At 40.4% G+C, this 19,257-nt stretch overlaps 1 protein-coding gene across 1 annotated transcript in view; it reads right to left on the reverse strand.

The window, feature by feature from the left end:
- The window catches only part of LOC135511419 (tyrosine-protein phosphatase non-receptor type 13-like), a 133,198-nt gene extending 116,211 nt beyond the window's left edge, over nucleotides 1-16,987 (reverse strand). The window contains exons 1-8 of the mRNA XM_064932932.1: nucleotides 16,864-16,987; nucleotides 15,062-15,225; nucleotides 13,830-13,895; nucleotides 13,347-13,526; nucleotides 13,172-13,241; nucleotides 11,806-11,895; nucleotides 10,331-10,406; nucleotides 9,612-9,765 (exon numbers count right to left, since the gene is read on the reverse strand). Coding sequence (XP_064789004.1) covers nucleotides 9,612-9,765; nucleotides 10,331-10,406; nucleotides 11,806-11,895; nucleotides 13,172-13,241; nucleotides 13,347-13,526; nucleotides 13,830-13,895; nucleotides 15,062-15,225; nucleotides 16,864-16,987 — 924 coding nt within the window. The remainder of the gene's footprint in view (nucleotides 1-9,611; nucleotides 9,766-10,330; nucleotides 10,407-11,805; nucleotides 11,896-13,171; nucleotides 13,242-13,346; nucleotides 13,527-13,829; nucleotides 13,896-15,061; nucleotides 15,226-16,863) is intronic.
- Nucleotides 16,988-19,257: the final 2,270 nt, after the last annotated feature.

Here is a 19,257-nt window from a genome sequence, read left to right on the forward strand (position 1 = left end):
AGGTGGAACAAGGATCGGACCAAAATGCAGCGTGGTTCGTTCGATACATCTTTAATGATGAAGAAAACACGAACAATACAAAACAACAAACGTCGAAAACCGAAACAGCCCTGACTGGTGCAACAAACACAGAGACAGGAACAATCACCCACAAACACACAGTGAAACCCAGGCTACCTAAATATGGTTCGCAATCAGAGACAACGACAATCACCTGACTCTGATTGAGAACCGCCTCAGGCAGCCATAGACTAATCTATACACCCCACACAACCCCAAGACGAAACACACTACAAATAAACCCATGTCACACCCTGGCCTGACCCAATAAATGAAGATAACATAATAAATATAGACCAGGGCGTGACACACATATAAATGTCTTATATCATATGACGCTTTACTTACTATAAAGTCAGACACCTTTGGGCATTCATAACCAATACATAAAGGCTCAATGATGAAAACACTTAGGGAATTATCACTAACAGCTAAAGCAAATAAACATTAAATACATGTTTAAACCATACATTTCCATGTATTTGTACATTGTTAAAACAATAGAAATAGTTTCAAAAAGTTTCAAAAAGGTCTGGCAATAAAATTACATTGAACTTTACACAGGGCTGTGAATAGTGTAGCTTGTCCCTGTGCTGGCAGACAAATGGTTCTAGCCTCTCTTCCTGCTGGAGTCACTGCATGTTGGTTCCAACCTTAAAAGTAACAACAAAGTAAGTTAGCAGGTCTGTTAGGAAATTCCTTTGTCACACCATCTGGATAAGGGAAATTCTGTGCACCAGAAACTCTAAATGAGAACTCGATTCGATTCGTATTATGTACAGATTCTTTCATGTACAGATCTCATGGCATGACTGAGACATGGCTGTATCTAGGGGGATTTGCATTTAGCTGAGCATTCTAGCTAGCAAAATTTTGGCTCGATAGCAATTGCTGTGAAGTCACCGAAATTGTTTGTAGTGTAACTCAGCAATTAACTACTACTACAAGCTAATTTAAATGACAATAAAGGTTAACTTACCTGTTTTTCGCTGTCCAGTGGCAGTACACGTGGGGCCTTTGATTTGTGAACTCCTCACATGATCAGCGACTCATCAGCAACACTAAAAAAGTGCTTCCAGGTCACAAAATTTCTGAAATTTTCAAAATAAATATCCCACACGTTATAGTACAAACGTGTCAATAACCATTCAGCTAAGAAGTTGGGTAGATGCTATTGATATTTTATGTTGACCTGCAGACAGCAGACAGACTGAAGTCCTGAAGTTAAGTTTGAGCTGGCTGGATAACAGATCTTTCACCACTACTAATATTCAACTTCGACTTGAATAATGTCTCTTCAGCACTACTAGCTAGAAATATCTAGCTAGCTTGCTGCCCATTCCAAACAGGCTGCACAGCTAGCTAGCATTACAGATTGACAAATAAGTCTATAACGTGTTATGCAGGCTAGATATGTATATGCGGTGTCATTTCATTGGGCTCTGAATAATACGGTGTTGCTGGCCTTTTACTTCACCCAGTCCATTGGTGGCCAAATCACATCATGTGTGCTTACTGCACAACAGAAAACCCGCAAATGTTGTGGAAAATGTTTAATCAAATACTTCTCAGATACCGGAGTTTGAAAATTCAATTAGACTTTTATTACAAAAGTAACAGAAGCCGAGCAGTTTCATGGAAGAACTGAATCTTCATTCTTAGTGCTAGGTTTTTATACAGTCTTACCCTTACATAACGTCATCACCCCATTTTATGCATCTTGTTTTGTTACATAATTTCCATTCTCTTATTGGCTCAGATATTGGGGCATAGATTCTATTGGTGGCATGACATGCTAATGTTCCTGGCGAAAGGACGTCACAAGTTCAGACCTGTTTTGTCTATATATGATTAACCCATGTGTGTGTCCAGTAGCCTTCACAAGATCAGACATGGCCCATACCAGACACGTCCTGTTGGTTTACCTTGCTTAATCCACACAGATTCTGCTTACGTTCTGTTTTTACATGTCCAATGGTCAATTTGATATTGATCCAGCTTTGTACACTCACATGGGCTTCAGCCTTCATTCTGCTGACACATGTCTAATATTTAAACTTATGTTGATTATTCATTCTATTTCAAAGAGAACAGTATAGTTACTGAGAATCACCAGATGACTGGAAAATGCTACCACATTAACCAAACAACAGTGCTTACTAAATTAAAGGGCAACTACACTCAAATCTAAGATTTAGATTTTTCCCAGACCTCAAAAGTTAGCCCCTGATGTGGTCTAAGCATTATTGTGAACACAGAAAACATAATTTTTCTATTTAAAAAGTGTGGAAAAAAAACTGTTCAACCAAAAAATAAATGGGGAAATCCGAACCCTTGGAAAACCAAAACGTGTTTTTGCTGCACTTTAGAGTGTGTGTCATCCTGCAGGACAGTCTTTTGGGGGATGTTGAGATCAGGTCCAATACTGACTATGCACAAAAGAGGATAAGAGGTTGGGCCATCCTAGAAATGTTTTAGTTAAATATAATATATACAATTTAGCAGACACTTTTATCCAAAGCGACTTACATTCATGCGTGAATTTCTTTTTTTATCTATGGGTGGTCCCCTGGAATCTAACCCAATTTTCTGGTATTGCAATGCTCAACCAAGATGCATGTCAGTGTTATAAATGTTTTGTGAAGCCTCAATTTAATATAATTTATAAGGCCTTTATTAAGCGGTGCTTTTGCCACATTTTTGAACTCTTTATAAAGCATAACACATAGTTGTAGAAGATTTGTAACACATTTATGTGGTGTTTATGAAGGATTTATGGAGGCTTTATGAAGCCTTTATCAGCTGCACATCATTTATATATAGCAATATTTGAATAAAACATAATCATGTGAAACCTTGCTTACATACAGTACCAGTCAAAAGTGTCGACACATCTACTCATTCAAGGGTTTTTCTTTATTTTTTAAAACTATTTTCTACATTGTAGAATAATAGTGAAGACATCAAAACTATGAAATAACACAAATGGAATCATGTAATAACCAAAAAAGTGTTAAACTAATCTAAATATATTTTATATTTGAGAATTTTCAAAGTAACCACCCACAGCTTTGCACTGTCAAAGGTACCCTTTGCCTTGATGACAGCTTTGCTCACTCTTGGCATTCTGTCAACCAGCTTCATGAGGTAGTCACCTGGAATGCATTTCAATTAACAGGTGTGCCTTCTTAAAAGTTAATTTGTGGAATTTCTTTCATGTGTTTGAGCCAATCAGTTACATTGTGACAAGGTAGGGGTGGTATACAGAAGATAGCCCTATGTGGTAAAAGACCAAGTCCATATTATGGCAAGAACAGCTCAAATAAGCAAAGAGAAACAACAGTCCATCATTACTTTAAGACATGAAGGTCAGTCAATATGGAACATTTCAAGAACTTCCTTCAAGTACAGTTGCAAAAACCATCAAGCGCTATGATGAAACTGGCTCTCATGAGCACCACCACAGAAAAGGAAGACCCAGAGTTACCTCTGCTGCAGAGGATAAGTTCATTGGAGTTAACTGCACCTCACATTGCTGCAAAAATAAATCCTTCAGAGTTTCATAACAGACACATCTCAACATCAACTGTTCAGAGGAGACTGCGTGAATCAGGCATTCATGGTTGAATTGCTGCAAAGAAACCACTACTAAAGGACACCAATAATAAGAAAAGACTTGCTTGGTCCAAGAAACACGAGCAATGGACATTAGACTGGTGGAAATCCGTCCTTTGGTCTGATGAGTCTAAATTTGAGATTTTTGTTTCTAACCGCCATGTCTTTGTGAGACGCAGAGTAGGTGAACAGATGTTCTCCACATGTGTGGTTCCTACCGTGAAGCATGGATGACGAGGTGTGATGATGTGAGGGTGCTTTGCTGGTGACACTGACAGTAATTTATTTAGAATTCAAGGCACACTTAACCAGCATGGCTACCACAGCATTCTGTAGCGATACGCCATCCCATCTGGTTTGCGCTTAGTTGAACTATCAATGGTTTTACAATAGGACAATGACCTAAAATACACTTCCAGGCTGTGTAAGGGCTATTTGATCAAGAAGGAGCGTGATGGAGTGCTGCATTAGATGACCTGACCTGGCCTCCACAATCACCCAACCTCAACCCAATTGAGATGGTTTGGGATGAGTTGGACTGCAGTGAAGGAAAAGCAGCCAACAAGTGCTCAGTATCATGATGTGCACTTTGGGGGAGGATCATATGCGCCACCCCCTTTCCCCTCTCTCTCTCTATCCACAGTTTTATGACAGTCATAAATACCTGCAGGAAAACTGTCTCTCCCACTTTCAGAAATTGAAGTTAAATCCCTTTGTTACCACAGAGAGAGACGTTGCAGTACGGTAACATCAAAGGGTTGAATAATTAAACAGCATTTCTGTACTCCAAACATTTGGAGTGGTCCGTGGGCACTCGAAGACCAATTATGTCAGATCAGTTGTATCTGGGCAACACATGAAGGTCAGCATAACAACATAACTGTATCTCTGAATGTATATATTTCTCAGTTTTTAGCGTCACATCCAAATGTGGGAGATCATATACGATTAAATATTAAACTATTTGTGAGAAGGTGTATTGTAATGTTAGCCTTCTAAACGAGATCATTGTTTTTCATATGAAGTCTTAACCAAGACAGTTGCCACGCCCACGTGAGCACAGACATTACATTGGCATCATGGAGTGTATAAAACCCACTTTCGACAAAATTTACATTAGGCCAATGATACCAACAGTATGAGCTGAGAGGGACGTAATGGCTAGAACTTTGAAACTTTCAACAGAGAAGAAGAACATCTCTACAAAACTAAAGACTACACATTCACAGTCTGCAGCTGAATATGTAAAATTGTCTAGGAAACTCAACCGAAGATGAGAGGAGAGTATTTGGTACGTCTGACATATGCATTATAACAGACAGAAGCTACAGTTGAAGTCGGAAGTTGACATCCACCTTATCCAAATACATTTAAACTCAGTTTTTCACAATTGCTGACATTTAATCCAAGTAAAAATTCCCTGTTTTAGGTCAGTTAGGATCACCACTTTGTTTTAAGAATGTGAAATGTCAGAATAATAGTAGGGAGAATGATTTATTTAATATTTTATTTCTTTCATCACATTCCCAAATGGGTCAGAAGTTTACATACACTCAATTAGTATTTGGTAGCATTGCCTTTAAATTGTTTAACTTGGGTCAAATGTTTCGGGTAGCCTTTCACAATTTTGGCCCATTCCTCCTGACAGAGTTGGTGTAACTGAGTCAGGTTTGTAGGCCTCCTTGCTCGCACATGCTTTTTCAGTTCTGCCCACACATTTTATATAAGATTGAGGTCAGGGCTTTGTGATGCCCACTCCAATACCTTGACTTTGTTGTCCTTAAGCCATTTTGCCTAAACTTTGGAAGTATGCTTGGGGTCATTGTCCATTTGGAAGACTCATTTGCGACCAAGCTTTAAATTCCAGACTGATGTCGTGAAATGTTTCAAATGTTTCAATATATCCACATCATTTTCCTCCCTCATGAAGCCATCTATTTTGTGAAGTGAACCAGTCCCTCCTGCAGCAAAGCACCCCTACAACATGATGCTGCCAACCCCATGCAAGCCTCCCCCTTTTTCCTCCAAACATAACGATGGTCATTATGGCCAAACAGTTTTGTTTTTGTTTCATCAGACCAGAGGACATTTATCCAAAAAGTACAATCTTTGTCCACATATACAGTTACAAACCGTAGTCTGGCTTTTTTTGGGACAGTTTTGGAGCAATGGCTTCTTCCTTGCTGAGCGACCTTTCAGGTTATGTCGATATAGGACTAATTTTACTGTGGATATAGATACTTTGTACCTGTTTCCTCCAGCATCTTCACAAGGTCCTTTGCTGTTGTTCTGGGATTGATTTGCACTTTTCGCACCAAATAACGTTCATCTCTAGGAGACAGAATGTGTCTCCTTCCTGAGCGGTATGACGGCTGCATCCTCCCATGGTGTTTATACTTGGCTACTATTGTTTGTACAGATGAACGTGGTACCTTCAGGCATTTAGACATTTCCCCCAAGGATGAACCAGACTTGTAGAGGTCTACAATTTTTTCTGAGGTCTTGGCTGATTTCTTTTGATTTTCCCATGATGTCAAGCAAAGAGGCACTGAGTTTGAAGATAGGCCTTGAAATACATCCACAGGTACACCTCCAATTGACTCAAATGATGTCAATTAGCAATACAGAAGCTTCTAAAGCCATGACATCATTTTCTGGAATTTTCCAAGCTGTTTAAAGGCACAGTCAACTTAGTGTATGTAATTTTCTGACCCACTGGAATTTTGATTCAGTGAATTATGAGTGAAATATTGTCTGTAAACAATTGTTGAAAAAATTACTTATGTCATGCACAAAGTAGATGTCCTAACCGACTTGCCAAAACTATAGTTTGTTAAGATATTTGTGGAGTGGTTGAAAAATGAGTTTTTATGACTCCAGCCTAAGTGTATATAAACTTCTGACTTCAACTATATAACTACAAAGGATCTGGGGTGACAAACCAGAGACTTTCTGTCGACTGACTTTCCAGCAGACGGACTGGCGATTTCAACATAGACAACAAAGGCATACAATCGTAAATATGTAAAGGAAATCCTTGTGAATGAGTGGCTCTATTAGCATTTCCATGAGCATAGTTATCAGCTGTGTGTACGATAGTAGAGTGCTTTGTCTTTTCACCCACTCTTACATGACCCTCCCTTTTCAGTTGGTGTAACAAGCCATATTATCGGTTTAGTCTACTGGGGATTTTTCATTGTATCATGTTAGTAACCAATGTATAACCTAGCCTGTGTGTTTATGTACTTCTGTGTGATTATTTAGTTAGTTAGTTAGTTAGTTAGTAAATAAATAGTTAAGCCATTTGGTATACCGCTGATTCATCACTTATGCTAGATTTCCAAGAGTTTGCAACATTCCGAATATGACTGATGAGGTAATAATACATTAATAAGTGACTGTTATTGGTAAGGTTCTCCTCCCTCCTGAATCCTCCTCCCCCTCCCCCCTCCTCCCTCTCTGCAGATGACTTCGTCAACCATTTTGAAAAGAAGGTCGACGACATCCGATCCTCGTTTGCTAAGTCAAACGACACCGCTGGTTCTGCTCACACTGCCCTACCCTGTCCTCTGACCTCTTTCTCCCCTCTCTCTCCAGATGAAATCTCGCTTCTTGTGACGGCCGGCCGCCCAACAACCTGCCCGCTTGACCCTATCCCCTCCTCTCTTCTCCAGACCATTTCCGGAGACCTTCTCCCTTACCTCACCTCGCTCATCAACTCATCCCTGACCGCTGGCTACGTCCCTTCCGTCTTCAAGAGAGCGAGAGTTGCACCCCTTCTGAAGAAACCTACACTCGATCCCTCCGATGTCAACAACTACAGACCAGTATCCCTTCTTTCTTTTCTCTCCAAAACTCTTGAACGTGCCGTCCTTGGCCAGCTCTCCCGCTATCTCTCTCAGAATGACCTTCTTGATCCAAATCAGTCAGGTTTCAAGTCTAGTCATTCAACTGAGACTGCTCTTCTCTGTATCACGGAGGCGCTCCGCACTGCTAAAGCTAACTCTCTCTCCTCTGCTCTCATCCTTCTAGACCTATCGGCTGCCTTCGATACTGTGAACCATCAGATCCTCCTCTCCACCCTCTCCGAGTTGGGCATCTCCGGTGCGGCCCACGCTTGGATTGCGTCCTACCTGACAGGTCGCTCCTACCAGGTGGCGTGGCGAGAATCTGTCTCCTCGCCACACGCTCTCACCACTGGTGTCCCCCAGGGCTCTGTTCTAGGCCCTCTCCTATTCTCGCTATACACCAAGTCACTTGGCTCTGTCATAACCTCACATGGTCTCTCCTATCATTGCTATGCAGACGACACACAATTAATCTTCTCCTTTCCCCCTTCTGATGACCAGGTGGCGAATCGCATCTCTGCATGTCTGGCAGACATATCAGTGTGGATGACGGATCACCACCTCAAGCTGAACCTCGGCAAGACGGAGCTGCTCTTCCTCCCGGGGAAGGACTGCCCGTTCCATGATCTCGCCATCACGGTTGACAACTCCATTGTGTCCTCCTCCCAGAGCGCTAAGAACCTTGGCGTGATCCTGGACAACACCCTGTCGTTCTCAACCAACATCATGGCGGTGGCCCGTTCCTGTAGGTTCATGCTCTACAACATCCGCAGAGTACGACCCTGCCTCACACAGGAAGCGGCGCAGGTCCTAATCCAGGCACTTGTCATCTCCCGTCTGGATTACTGCAACTCGCTGTTGGCTGGGCTCCCTGCCTGTGCCATTAAACCCCTACAACTCATCCAGAACGCCGCAGCCCGTCTGGTGTTCAACCTTCCCAAGTTCTCTCACGTCACCCCGCTCCTCCGCTCTCTCCACTGGCTTCCAGTTGAAGCTCGCATCCGCTACAAGACCATGGTGCTTGCCTACGGAGCTGTGAGGGGAACGGCACCGCAGTACCTCCAGGCTCTGGTCAGGCCCTACACCCAAACAAGGGCACTGCGTTCATCCACCTCTGGCCTGCTCGCCTCCCTACCACTGAGGAAGTACAGTTCCCGCTCAGCCCAGTCAAAACTGTTCGCTGCTCTGGCCCCCCAATGGTGGAACAAACTCCCTCACGACGCCAGGACAGCGGAGTCAATCACCACCTTCCGGAGACACCTGAAACCCCACCTCTTCAAGGAATACCTAGGATAGGATAAGTAATCCTTCTCACCCCCCCCTTAAATGATTTAGATGCACTATTGTAAAGTGGCTGTTCCACTGGATGTCAGAAGGTTGAACTCACCAATTTGTAAGTCGCTCTGGATAAGAGCGTCTGCTAAATGACTTAAATGTAAATGTAAATGTAAGATATGAACATATCTGAAGAGAGTTCAATTCGGGAAATAGTAACTCTTTAAACAACATAGACATAGAGAATTGATTTGATAATATAAAAGTATTCACATTAATGATAGTCGAAGACACGACATCAGCATATGTGAGAACTCCTTCAAGACTGTTGGAAAAATATTCCAGGTGAAGCTGGTTGAGAGAATGCTCAGTGTGGGCAAAGCTGTCATCAAGGCAAAAGTTGTCTACTTTGAAAAATCAAAAATATGAAATTGATTTGATTTGTTTAACACTTTTTTGGTTACTATATGTGTTATTTAATAGTGTTGATATAATTACTAATATTCTACAATGTAGAAAATAGTGAAAATAAATAAAAACCCTTGAATGAGTAGTTGTGTCCAAACTTTTGACTGGTACTGTATGTATGTATACTTTGGAACAGATTTCCAAAATGAAGATCACTTGGAGCTGATTTGTTTGTTTTTTACAGTCTTTAATGGCAAATAATTAAACCTGGGGGGGCAAATAAAATCCCCCGGTGGTCAAATTCAGCCTGATGGCCGCCAGTTGAGGAACCCTGCCATAGATAGATCATAGACGGATGGATGGATGTATGGACAGATGGATGGAGTGACAGACAGACAGATTTACCTTGACTTTCCTCTCTGTGAGGCTGGCTGAGGAGTCACTGAAAGTGATGAAGGGGCTGTGGGGTTGGGGTGCACCCTTTGAGGGGGCACCAATGTAGGGGCTCTGACACAGCCAGCTACTGCTACTTTCCATGTGTCTGAGATCTCGTGGCAGTCTGGAGGGACAGTGGAGAAAGAGAGTCAGAGAGAGAAGAGAGTCAGAAATAGAGATTCAAAGAGAGAGAGACAGAGAGAGAGAGAGAACATTCAGAAGGGGAAAGGGGAGGGGAGAAAGGGAGATGAGCGAAAGACAGTCAAGTTAAAGACGGCAGGTAGCGAGAGACAGATATAGAAAGTTCAGAAAAAGTGCTTCAACCGTACGCCTCAATCCCAAAAAATCTAAACACTTGTCCACATTTTCCAATACTTTCGCAACCTTAGTTGCTCATTATCAAGTTGATTGTAATCAACATAAAATTATTAATTTATGTCCATTATTGTATAGGACACAGTAATGGATGTGGTAGTGCGTATTTCCCCAGAGTCTTACTTGTTGTTAACTGCCTGAGGTCACACACAGGTCAGTCCCACAGTTGTGTGTGTGTGTGTGTGTGTGTGTGTGTGTGTGTGTGTGTGTGTGTGTGTGTGTGTGTGTGTGTGTGTGTGTGTGTGTGTGTGTGTGTGTGTGTGTGTGTGTGTGTGTGTGTGTGTGTGTTTATCTGCTTTGTTAGGCATGTTTACCTGTCTATGTTAGGTGGGTATGCATGGGTGGGAGAACTTCTGGGTTTCTGTCTCCAGGGTTTGTGAAGTAAACTCTCTGTAACACAAACACAAAATGACACTGATAAAACACATACTTAAGGAATAGATAGGCCTAATACAAACATTTGTTTCGTTCAAAGATACTTAAATATTCTAAACATATATCACACATTATACTGTTGAATCTTTTCAATAAAAAGTATACACATATCACTCATTTACTAAAAAAAGGAAGGTTTCCCTTTGGACACATTTCAGCAGCTTCCATGGTCGACTGCAATATTATCTCACTAACTGTACTGAGCAAATTAACCATTAGGAGTGCCTAATCTAGACCATCTACAACATTCTTCAAAAACAGGTGAAACATAGAAATCTAATTTGTTGTACAGTAATAACAAATATACAGTTTTAAAAACACTGAGCTCTGTCTAGCTACACCTTTGCACATCCAAAATGTATTCACGCAATGTACAGTGCATTCATTAAGTATTCAGACCCCTTGACTTTATCCACATTTTGTTACGTTACAGCCTTATTCTAAAATGGAGTAAATAGATTTTTTTCCTCATCATTCTACACACAATACACCATAACGACCAAGCAAAAACTGTTTTTTAGAAATGTTTGCAAATTTATTACAAATTAAATTCGGGAATATCACATTTAGATACAGTAAGTATTCAGACTCTTTACTTAGTACTTTGTTGAAGCACCATTGGCAGCGATCACAACCTCAAGTCTTCTTCGATATGACTCGACAAGCTTGACACACCTGTATTTCGGGAGTTTCTCCCATTCTTCTCTGCAGATCCTCTCAAGCTCTGACATGGGACTTTATATTTGGGGCGGCAGTGTAGCCTAGTGGACTAGTGGAGCGTTGGACTAGTAACCAGAAGGTTGCAAGTTCAAACCCCCAAGCTGAAAAGGTACAAATCTGTCATTCTGCCCCTGAACAGGCAGTTAACCCACTGTTCCTAGGCCGTCATTGAAAATAAGAATTTGTTCTTAACTGACTTGCCTAGTTAAAATAAAAATAAAAAATAAAAATATATGTGCAAATCATGTCCAATACAGGTGGATCCAATCAAGTTGTAGAAACATCTCAAGGATGATCAATGGAAACAGGATGGACCAAGCTCTATTTCAAGTCTCATAGTAAAGAAGCTATTTCAGTTTCTCATTTTTAATACATTTGCAATAATGTCGAAAAACCTGTTGTCGCTTTGTCATTATGGCGTATTGTGTGTAAATCATTTAATCAATTTTAGAATAAGGCTGTAATGTAACAAAATGGGGAAAAAGTAATTTCCCGAATTGACTGTACATCAGTATTTTTTTTCAGGAGTCACTAAATGAGAGAAAACAATTGTCCAATAAGAACACTAATTCTCCTATTCAAAACACTTTCTATCATTTGTTCCTACCAAAGCATTCTAACCCATGCATTTTACCTGACTTGGTGTCAGAGTTGTTAGAGTACTGTCTGCTCCCTGCTCCAGCCGCACAGCCCTCACTGTAGTCAGGATACCGATCATGCTTACCTGGTAAAACACCAGGTAAAATACCAGGTAGAACAACAGGTGAAATACCAGGTAAAACAACACGTAAAACCAGGGGTGTATTCATTAGTGAACATCGTAGCAAAACATAAGAATATGTTTTCCAGAAGGAAATGGAAACAAGTTTTCTTTCATTTAGTGCTTTGTGAATACAACCCAGGTAAACAACCAGGTGACTAATGGCTTTACCTGGTTTAAAGGTTCAAATCAATGTTCCACGTTCCATAAATATCATAGACTTTCCATAGCACAGTGTTGTTGTTTTTTCAGTTGAAAAACGCAAATCTTATCCAGCTTCGTTAGCTGTCTATGTCTTTGTTTGTGGCGTTAAAGCCAGTTTGTTCATAGATGCCAAAATAGTATGGTCCGCGATCAAAGAGTTTACAGTTTATTTTCTTTATTGCTTCTAACACAAAGTTCCAGAAATAGGGGTAAGTATGGCTACCTGTCTGTTTGACGGGGTAACTACTCCATCTTCGAGTTTGTAAGTGTGTGTTTGTGTGTGTGCGTCTACTCTGCATCCGTAGATTACTAATTATCACTGCAGGTCCTAATCCTTGCTGTGCCTCAAGGTTAAACTCTTAATCCCTTTTTACCAAAGTCTTACCGCAGGAACAATTTAGGTGATCTACGTCTTTGTGTTGTCAGTAACGCTAAAATGTAAAAATTACCTTTTTACGTTTACACGCGACATACAACAACCTAATCCAAACTATTAGATGCGATTAAAGGTAGACTCAGCAATTTGAAAACTCAGCAAACAGAAGTCAAATTACATTGGGAAGATAATATAGTGGCAGTCAGGGGGATTAGAAGTTTGTTTTTGTTTACGACTCTATTATCCCTATTACCCACTATTATCACTCTGTTATCATGGAAACAAGACATTTACATTACATTTACATTTAAGTCATTTAGCAGACGCTCTTATCCAGAGCGACTTACAAATTGGTGAATTCACCTAACATCAGTGGAAGAGCCACTTTACAATAGTAAAGACCTGACAGAGGATGTGATGTACGGATGTCATGCTCCTGTTTGTTAGGGTAGTAGTTCAAATCTAGAGCTAAGAGCATCTAACAGTGATAGGGGACCTGGACACTCTGACCTGTCCCAGTTTACTAGTACTACTACCGGATTAGTTTATTGTAAGGTCTGGAGATTAGGTCCAATGAAAGATCTGGACATAATGTCATAAAAAGCTAATCAGACAAGATCCCAGACAGGGCTATAGAGATCGTTTAGAAGCGGTCCTTACCGTTAACCCTTTCTCTGATCATTTGACTCCTCCCACACAGTGGGACAAAGGGCTCAGACCCATGGTCCACCTGAGAGAAAAGCATTCTACTGATTAGATTGCGGCATTACAGAGAGACAGACACAAACATACACATTGATATACTCCCCCCCACCCCCCCCCGACATACACTCACAGCTTCGTGAAAGACATTCTCCACCAGCTGTCGTATTACTCTGTTGGGCGGAGACAGGAGAGAGGCTTTGTGCTGAGACTCACAGGACTCCAGGATACTGTTCAGATTGACCCTGCGGTGGGCCAGGTCCTCGCACATACTCACTAGCAGGCCGTTCAGGTGGTTACTCAACTGGACTGGCTAGGAGAGACAGGAATAGAGACGATAGACGAGGTATCAATATCTCTCCAAGTACTAATACCAATACGGGAATAGAGAGAATAAGAGAAGTGTTGTGGTGTGCCCGAAACCACTGGAAGACAGAACATGCTTGAGAGAAAGACTTGAAAGACTAACTTTGTTTTGTAACAAGTTTAATGCTTCTCTGATTTGAAATCAATTAATGTTGAGGGCCACAGTAATGTCAGAGAGCCACATTTGGTATCACTGCTCTGATAAGTCTTATAAGTCTATATGTGTTGTTTGAAAAGAAAATGGCCTCACCTGATTCTGAGGTAGATGATAATTGACAGACCAGTAGAGAGTCATACCCAGTGAATACACCAGCATCTGGCAGAAAACAGACAGATTAGAGCATCACACTTAATATGAGTCAGACATTTAAAAAAAAACACCCCTGTTTGCCAAAACAATTCACCTCAACAGCGCAGATGGTGTATCCTGATGTATTGTGTTTGGTTTACACAGGCAAAGCAGTGTCTACACAAGGGCAGCACTTAAAAAACAGTTTTCCTCTCGAGTACCATTAGATGGGGTTATGTGCGAGTTATTACTTGAGGCTCACTGCTGTAGGTGCTTCCATCTACTGTATCAGGAGTACACATGGCACACACACACACACATGGCATACACACACACACACACACACACACACACACACACACACACACACACACACACACACACACACACACACACACACACACACACACACACACACACACACACACAGTATGTTAGTGCTTCCCCCTAGTGTATTAGCTTCAGCACAAGGACTTAGCTCGCTGCAGCAGTGTTTGTGCTGATAGTGCCATTAATTATTTTAGTTAGTGGCGCCTGCCCGAGGCCATGTGAGGGATGGATTACATCATACTGTAAATCCCCTCTCTCTCTCTGAGGTGAACCATGAAAAACCACATTCACACCTCTCTAACGGTCAACAGCAGAACTGCTTCTAATGTCAACATCAGAAACCACATTGTGATAGACGGTAATCTAATCTTAGCTTTACATTTATGCTCCCTGATATATAAGGACAGGATTTGGGAGGGTTAGCTGATTCTAGATATGTGCCTACGGGAAACGTGTGTTTGGAGCTGGGACTTGTGTTCGGTGTTGTTACGGCTTTCTATGTGCGAAGGAAAGTCGGACCAAAATGCGGCGTGTAGATTACGATCCATGTTTAATAAACAAACGTGAACACGAATGAATACAAAAACAACAAACACAATGAACGTAACGAAAACCGAAACAGCCTATACTGGTGTAAATAAACACAGAACATGAAAATAAACATAAACATAAACAACGATAAACACCTGCCTCTGATTGAGAACCACTTCAGACAGCCATAGACTTATCTAGAACACCTCACTAAGCTACAATCCCAATACAAAACACACCACATACAAAAACCCATGCCACACCCTGGCCTGACCAAATAAATGAAGACAAACACAAAATACTTCGACCAGGGCGTGACAGGTGTGTGCTACCTTCTCCATAACATCTTTGGTTGAGGAAGCACAGCCTTGCAGCATCTCTGGCGCAGTAAAGTTGCACGCCTCGTCTGATAGGGCACAGTTCTTAAACGCCAGTGTGCCGGTGCCCGAGAGCAGCAGTGAGGAGGGGCTTATGATGCTACACATATTGTTATGTCCTGAGAAGGGAACAGAAATAAAGATACTGGAAATGACATGAAATAATGTGTAGAATAGCAGGAAATTAGCAAAGCGATTCTTGAAAGTCAGGACAATCCTTGTCTGGCAGTGAAACTTTATTTTGATGTAAAGAAAATCCTTTTGGTGCATTATTTGAGCTTAAAATGTACATTTAGGGGGAAAAAGTGAAAAGAGTTGTTTTTTTCACAATAATTTCTATATCAATAATTTTCATGCCTGCTCAATGCCTGGAAATGCCCTTGTCCGGAGAAAAGGATCTCCATTTCAACCTCTCACAAAAAAATGTTTAATGCAAAAAATAACTGGCAAAAATTGATATTAACTGAAAAATTGTCTTATGGAATTTATTGCAATAGCCCTATATGACTTTAAAAATCTTTCATGACAAAACTTACATTCCCAAAAGATCTGTCCAGAGAGTTGGTTTACTCCGTCAGATTTGTCTGAAATCCTAAATTAATCAGGAATGAGCATGGTCAGCTGTACCATATTCATGTGCTCATTACATGTAGTGCAACAAGACCATTAATGTCTGTAAGCAATATTGTAATCACCATGGTCACAACCATAAACTGTCAACTCCATCTGCCTGATAGAATATGAATTTTGGTTAAAATCTGTTACATGTAATTAGGGTGAAGGGTCACAAAGCAACTGAGGAACAACTAAATTGCCACTTTGTATATCACTTGAATGAAGAAGAAAAATTTCATTTTTGTTTACTTCGCAAAACATGAACTCAGTCAGATATTTGTCCAACGTCATTCCGGCAGAGTGCTGGAACATCTGATAGAATGTTTGCTTTTATTGGGGATTTTCAAAAAATAATTTTGCAAATTTTACAAATGTTTGTATTAAACTTGTATTTTTAGAGGCAAAAATATATATGTTTTCAGTATCTGTTGTCAACTCTGTCAGTGGGTTGTCAATTTGTTTGTCAATATTGTGAAAATAATATTGTAATTATTGTTCTGCAATGAATTGCTTAAACAATTTAAGTATTTGCTGTGTTAGACCTAAGGGATAATGCTTGCTTTATAAATGTTATTTTACGTTCTAAATCTAGAAAACATGACAAAATGCTAATGAAATTAGCCCTGGAGCATGCTCTAATTTTTTTTAAAGAAGTCTGGAGATATGTTTTACATATTTGAATAATCACATTTTAGAAGGAAACAATCAAAGCATTTAAACACTTGTTGGAAAATAATTGTAAAAATGAAATGCCTTTAATGGTGGCTGACAGAGTTGACATAAATTCAGTTAGTTGCATTTTTTTATTGAGGTTGTTCCTTTACATGGTGCGATAGCTGATACTTTGGTCCATCAAAAAATATATATTTCAAATTATATTAATATGAATACAAATATTTGAGATTGTCCCTTATTTCAAGGATCCCTGAAATCTAAAACAGCAACCCTTGCTCGGACCTTGTGGGGGGGGACCTGCGAAACACCACTGATGTGATCCAAAAATGTTTTTCTGTGATCACATGTGATCTTATGTGAAGTTAATACAAAATCATGTGGTTTTTCAGTAAGGCTTCCCAGGAGGAGTATTAGTATTATTTAGTATTTAATAGTAGTGAGTTAGCACATCAGTCGTATTACTGTACCTTTGTATGAGACATCAACCAGGGATTCTGTGGTGCCCAGGAGGAGGGACCACACTTCATCCTCCAGAAGGGGACCTCCTCGAGTCTCCAGCACCTCTGCTAGCGTCACAAATGTTCTGCTCATCCTGCTCACACACCTGAAAAATGAGACATTTATCAACTGTTCATTTATCATCAAATCACAACCTACTTCGCCAAACGGTGATGATTTAACAAAGGCGCATTCGCGAAAAAAGCACTATCGTTGCACAAATGTACCTAACAATAAACATCTTTTGCCTTGCTTAAAATCAATACACGGAAGTATATTTTTTTAAACCTGCATATTTAGTTAAAAGAAATTCATGTTAACAGGCAATATTAACTAGGGAAATTGTGTCACTTCTCTTGTGTCCATTGCATGCAGAGTCAGGGTATATGCAACAGTTTGGGCTGCCTGGCTTGTTGCAAACGAATTTTCCATAATTTTCCATAATTATGACATAACATTGAAGGTTGTGCAATGTAACAGCAATATTTAGACTAACACGGAACCCAAACTGGCTGCCGCGTGCGCCATCGTGCGCTATCGTGCGTAAATGTATATTGTCCCCCTCTACCAAACGCGATCACGACATACAGGTTCAAATATCAAAACAAACTCTGAACCAATGACATTCATTTGGGGACAGGCCTCAAAGCATTAAACATGTATGGTAATTTAGCTAGTTAGCTTGCAGTTGCTAGCTAATTTGTCCTATTTAGTTAGCTTGCTGTTACTAGCTAATTTGTCCTGGGATATAAACATTGAGTTGTTATTTTACCTGAAATGCACAAGGTCCTCTACTCCGACAATTAATCCACACATAAAACGGCCAACCGAATCGTTTCTATTCATCTCTCCTCCTTCCAGGCTTTTTCATCTTTGAACTTATATGGTGATTGGCATCTACACTTTCATAGTATTGCCACGACAACCGGCAAAACATTTCGTCTTTCAATCACCCACATGGGTATAACCAATGAGGAGATGGCACGTAGGTACCTGCTTCTATAAACCAATGAGGAGATGGGAGAGGCAGGACTTGCAGAGCGATCTGCGTCAGAAATAGGAATGACTTCTATTTTAGCCTTTGGCAACGCAGATGCTCGTTGACGCATGCGAGCAGTATGGGTGCAATAATTGAATAACATGGATTTCTACATTTATTTTGCGATGCTCGCGTACGCGACGTGTCTGGTCTGGTCAGCATGTTAGGGCTGCCACCCATTTGATAAAATATGGAACGATTCCTTATTTCACTGAAAGAATAAAAGTTTTGTTCTCGAAATGATAGTTTCCAGATTTGACTATATTAATGACCAAAGGCTCATATTTCTGTGTTTATTATATTATAATTAAGTCTATGATTTGATAAATCGGTGGTAGGCAGCAGCAGGCTCGTAAGCATTCATTCATACTTTACTTTGTTTGCCAGCAGCTCTTAGCAATGCTTGATCACAGCGCTGTTTATGACTTTAAGCCTATCAACTCCTGAGATTAGAATGGCAATTTTTTATTTTTTTATTTTACCTTTATTTAACTAGGCAAGTCAGTGAAGAGCAAATTCTTATTTTCTTTGACGGCCTAGAAACAGTGGGTTAACTGCCTTGTTCAGGGTCAGAACGACAGATTTTTACCTTGTCAGCTCGTGGATTATATCTTGCAACCTTTCAGTTACTAGTAAGTATTATATTAAGTTAAAATAAGTGTTCATTGTTCATTCAGTATTGTTCTAATTGTCAATATTACAAATATATACATTTGGGCTACACAATAATAGTTTGGGCTACACAATAATATGAGCACTCTGTGGAAAGGTGAGACTCTTATGAACTTGTACATGTTGTTTTGTTCTAGGACGCCCACAGGCCTCATGACTTGTATGAAGATCCCCCGGTACCAGTTGAAAAAATATATGGAAGTACACAGACCAGTTAAAAGTTTGGACATTCAAGGGATTTGATTTATTTTTACTATATTCTACATTGTAGCCCCCCCTTGATGACAGCTTCAGGAGGTTTCTACACATTTCCCACTCTTTGCACTGCATCCACCATTTTCTGTCTGTGTGTCAAACATTGTGATAGCTCCTCAGTTGGTCAAGATGGTCAACCCTGCCCATTTTCTTGTTATAACCCATTACAAGCTCTGGATCAGATATACTGTAAATTCCTACCACTTTTAAAACCAACTCCAAAACCACTGTCACTGTCACTTTAGGCCCAGGTTGTGTGGTAAAAGGGTGAATGGTGGGACTTGGGGCAGACAAACTCCATGGAAATGTAGGCTTCTGACTGCAATCTTCAACGTGATTGCATCTACTGATAGGAGACATTTTTTAAAATAAAATGCATGGATTGAAAACTTCAGGA

This window comes from Oncorhynchus masou, chromosome 24, assembly GCF_036934945.1.
Source record: "Oncorhynchus masou masou isolate Uvic2021 chromosome 24, UVic_Omas_1.1, whole genome shotgun sequence".
Classification (NCBI taxonomy): Eukaryota; Metazoa; Chordata; class Actinopteri; order Salmoniformes; family Salmonidae; genus Oncorhynchus; species Oncorhynchus masou.